The 4,693-nt window shown below is 42.9% G+C and overlaps 1 gene segment (V, D, J or C); it reads left to right on the forward strand.

Moving 5' to 3' along the window:
• The window catches only part of LOC110316756, a 3,403-nt gene extending 1,273 nt beyond the window's left edge, over positions 1–2,130 (forward strand). The window contains 1 exon segment of the V gene segment in view: positions 2,039–2,130. Coding sequence covers positions 2,039–2,130 — 92 coding nt within the window.
• The last annotated feature ends 2,563 nt before the right edge of the window (positions 2,131–4,693 follow it).

Consider the following 4,693-nt stretch of genomic DNA (forward strand, 5'->3'; position numbering starts at 1 on the left):
AGAGAGAGAGAGAGAGAGAGAGAGAGAGAGAGAGAGAGATCCCCAGTGACACTTCTACAACAAGGCCACATCCGAGACCTAATTTTTCCAAACATCTACCAACTGGGTTCAAAACATCCAAACATGATCCTACGGGGTTCTTCTCATTCCGACTACAACAAGGCATGGGAGCTACACCATCTTTGGGTATATGGTTCCCATATTTAGAATACAATTAGAAATAATCCTGATTTAGGGAAGTGACATTAATAGTTTCTCATCCAGGGTTCATTGATTAATCAGACATGTATAGTGGGACAGGCCTAGATACTAGGCATGGATTCCATCATGCTGAGTGGGCCTTGTGCTGGCTAGTTCTATGTCAGTTTTACACAAGCTGAAGTCTTCTTTCTGGATAATGGCAGTAGACTGTATAGTTTGGAAGGGTTCATGGACTCCCTTGATCAACAATTCAAAAGGAGATATGCCTGGAACTCGGGCGCTTTTTGGAGGTGGGGTTGTTTTTGTTGGGAATAATTATCACATCAAAATGTCATAATTTCTTTAAAATATATGCATGTATATATACAGATGCACTTACATATGTAATTTTAAGCAAATAAAAGATAGTATGATCCTCTATGGTTCTTTCAAGCATGCCTAGTGTTGTTTATCCCTCTTTCCCTCCCTCCCTCCCTTCTTCCTTCCCTCCCTCCCTCCCTCCATCCCTCCCCCCTCCCTCCTTCTTTCCCAATGTATGTTGCTTTCTGCTCATCAGGTAAGTGTTCCTCCATGTCACCTATGTCTCCTTAATAGCTCCAGCATGTTCTATCCTCCTTTGAAGACCCCCATGGTTTCTTTTAACTCTCCGGGTGTCTGCAGTTACTCCAGGTGATGCATTCAGAGCTGAAGATTCAGAGATGGGATCTGGAAACAAGTGAGTATATGCAGCATTTGTCTTCCTGGGCCTGGGATACTTTACTCAGTATAATGTTTTCTAGATCCATCCATTTACTTCCAAATTCTACAATTTTAATTTTCTTTTCAGCCGAATGGTACTCCAATATGTACTGGGCCACTCTTTCACTACCCATGAATCTGTTGAAGGACATTTAGTTTGTTTCTATTCTCTAGCTACCATGAACAGAGCAGCAATGAATATGGTTATGGCTGAACAAGGATCTGTGGAGTAGGATGTCACGTCTATTGGGCATGTGCCAAGGAGAGGTATAGATAGGTCATATGGTAGAAGATTAATCACATTGATCTCCACAAATGCATGTTTGTAATTCCACCCATGCCCTCGTAAACACATTCACTGTCAGTTTATTTATTTAAATCTTGATCACTCTTCTCCAGGTAAGATGAAATCTTAAAGTAGTAGAAAGATGAAATTGGACCCATACTTACCACTTTCCCAAAAATTAACTCGAAATGGATCAAGGACCTCAATATAAAACCCACAGTGTTGAAACGGATGCGAGAAAACGTGCACTATTTGAATTGCATTTTCCTAATTGCCAAAGGCATTGAACAGTCCTTCTGATATTCCTTAGATATTATTATTTCTTCTTTTGGAAACAGTCTGTTCAGATCCATGGTCCATTTTTAAATTTCATCATTTGTTTTGACTTGCGTGTATATTCTGGCTATTAATCCTCTATCAGAAGTATAGCTGGAGAAGATCTCTCCACTCTGTGCTGAATCTTTTCTCCTCTCTACCGCTTCCTCATCTGTTCAGAAGCTTTGGGTTTCAGAGGTCCCTTTGGTCAACCTTTGGCATTAATTCCTGAGTAAATGGGGTCCTGTTTAGAAAGTTCTTTCCTAAGCCTACACCTGGGATGGCCTGTTCTTCCAGCAAGTTCACTGTTTAAGGCTTCACTTCCCTCACTCAGGGCTGGGGTCACATCTGGATTAAATCTATGTAACTCTTGTGCACATTGGCACACTCTCTGAGTTCTTAAGCATGCTGCTCTGGCTGTATCTGGAAGATAGTGTTTGCTTGGAATCACTCATCCCCTATGGCGCTAGCGGTCTTTCTGCCTTCTCTTCCACATAGATCCCCGAGGCTCTGAAAGGGAGAGCTTTGATGAAAAAGTTCCTTTCGGGACTGAGGGCTCCAAAGTCACATTCTACACAGTGACCAGCTGAGGGCCGTAATGTTAGTTCCCATACACTGCTTGAAGAAGATTCTCTGATGAAGCTTGGGCAATGCACACTGATCTATGTACATAACAGAATGCCATTACGCAAAACTGTATTACTATGTTTATTTAGCAGAATAATCACAGTAGGTTTTCTCCTAAGTTCTTGACCTACCCAATCTCAGCTTCATAGCCACGTTAGCGGTGTCAAGAATGAGTTATATCTATCTCATGGAGTGGGTCTTAAGCCCAACAAGAAAAGTGGTTGCTTACTCCCATAACTTTTGTGCTACTATTTCAGTAGCACATCTTGCAGGCAGGCCACTGTTATAGTTCCCAGTATGGGTAGCTGGGGGATATTGATTGCCTTTCCTCTCTGATAGTGTGGAAAGAACCTTCCAATCCCATCAATGCTCATCAGTCGGAGACAGGCTTCTAGATAGACACCAGCTCACCTTCTCCATATGTGATGCCATGTGTAAGTGTCGTCTTCAGCAGTGGGATCTTACTATCAGGTTGTGTAGAGTAACACAGAGCCTTGGCAAGAGCCTGTGATATGTAGGGGTTTTCATGGGGCCTCTACAGCTAATGACTCAGCAAGATGTAAACCGTTCCTGGCACTGTCGGTTTTAACTTGGTGATGTAAGATGTCTAGTTGGAGTGTTTTCTGCCTATCATTTAGTGACTCCGTTTAGATTCCTTTTATAGATGTGTATATTTTAGGAGCCTCTACAATAGTAGGCTTTCATGAAGATTTTTTTTAATGGCCTTCAGTGTTAGTTTTCCCCTCCCAAATCCCTCTGTTACCTTTCTCTCCCACCCTCTTCCTATTTAACCCTCCTACCCTCCCTTTCTCTTTGACTCTAAATTCTATCTCGTCTTTCTTGGTAGAACCTCTCCTCCCTCTAAGTCCCTCATCTGGTATGTTTGTGACTTTTATTTGTTTATTTATTTTGGATTGTAGCCCGCCTATCTAAGGCTTAGAAGTGAATGTCCTCAAATAAGAGATAACATATAATATTTGGGTTTTTTTTGGGGGGGGCAGGGATCTAGGTTGACTCACTCAGGTTACTTTTTTCTAGCTCTACCCAATTATTTTCAAATTTTATAATTTCAGTTTTAACAGCAGAATACTATTCCATTGTGTAAGTGTATCACACCATCATCATCATCATCCATTCATCAGTTGGTAGATGTCTAGGATGTTTCCAGTTCCTATCTCCTGTGAATAAGGTAGCAATGAACATGGCTGAGTGCGAGTGTCTCTACTAGTATGTGGAGACCTTTGGGTACCAAGAGTGGTAAAGCTGGAACTTGAGGTGGGTCTATCTATTTCCAGTTTCTTGGGAAATTAACACTCTGATTTCCATGGTAGCTGTACAAGTTTTCACAACCAACAAATAATAAATGTTTTCCTTTCCTTGTATCTGCACAAATAGATCCTGTCATTAGTATTATTGATCTTGACCATTTTGACTTGGATAAGAAAATTCTTTTCTTTTTAATTTTTTTTTCAATTTTTCTTAGGTATTTACTTCATTTACATTTCAAATGCTATCCCCAAAGTCCCCTATGCCCCCCTTGCTCCCCTACCCGCCCACTCCCCCTTCTTGGCCCTGGTGTTCCCCTGTGCTGGGTCATATAAAGTTTGCAAGACCAAGGGTCCTCTCTTCCCAATGATGGCTGACTAGACCATCTTCTGCTACATATGCAGTTAGAGACATGAGCTCTGGGGGTGCTGGTTAGTTCATATTGTTGTTCCACCTATAGGGTTGCAGACCCCCTTCAGCTCCTTGGGTACTTTCTCTAGCTCCTCTATTGGGGGGCCCTGTGTTCCATCCAATAGCTGACTGTGAGCATCCACTTTTGTGTTTGCCAGGCACTGGCATAGCCTCACGAGAGACAGCTATATCAGGGTCCTTTCAGCAAAATGATAAGAAAATTCTTAACATCTTTTTTTTTTAATTTCTTTTTTTCTTTTATTGGATATTTTCTTTATTTACATTTCAAATATTATCCCCTTTCCAGGTCTCCCCTCTGGAAATCTCCTATCTTATCCTCCCTCCCCCTGCCTCTTTGAGGGTACTCCCCCACCCACCCACTTCCATCTTCCTGCCCTGGCATTCCCCTACACTGGGGCATCTAACCCCCTCAGGCCTAAGGGCCATTCCTCCCACTGATGTCCAACAAGGCCATTCTCTGTCACATATGTGGCCAGAGTCATGGATCCCTTCATGTGTACTCTTTGGTTGGTGGTCCAGTCCCCAGGAGCTCCAGGGGGGGTCTCACCAGTTGACATTGTTGCTTCCTCCACAAGGCTGCAAACCCCCTCATCTCCTTCAGTCCCTTCTCCAACTCCTCCATCTAGGACCCTGTGCTCAGTCCAATGTTTGGCTGTGAGCATCTGCCTCTGTATTTTTCAGGCTCTGGCAGAGCCTTTCAGGAGACAGCCATATAAGCTCTTCCTGGCATCCGCAATAGCATCCGGCGATTGTATATGGGATGGATGCACAGGTAGGGTAGACTCTGAATGGCCTTTTCTTCAGTCTCTGCTCCATACTTTGTCTCCA

This window comes from Mus pahari, chromosome 2 (assembly GCF_900095145.1).
Source record: "Mus pahari chromosome 2, PAHARI_EIJ_v1.1, whole genome shotgun sequence".
Classification (NCBI taxonomy): Eukaryota; Metazoa; Chordata; class Mammalia; order Rodentia; family Muridae; genus Mus; species Mus pahari.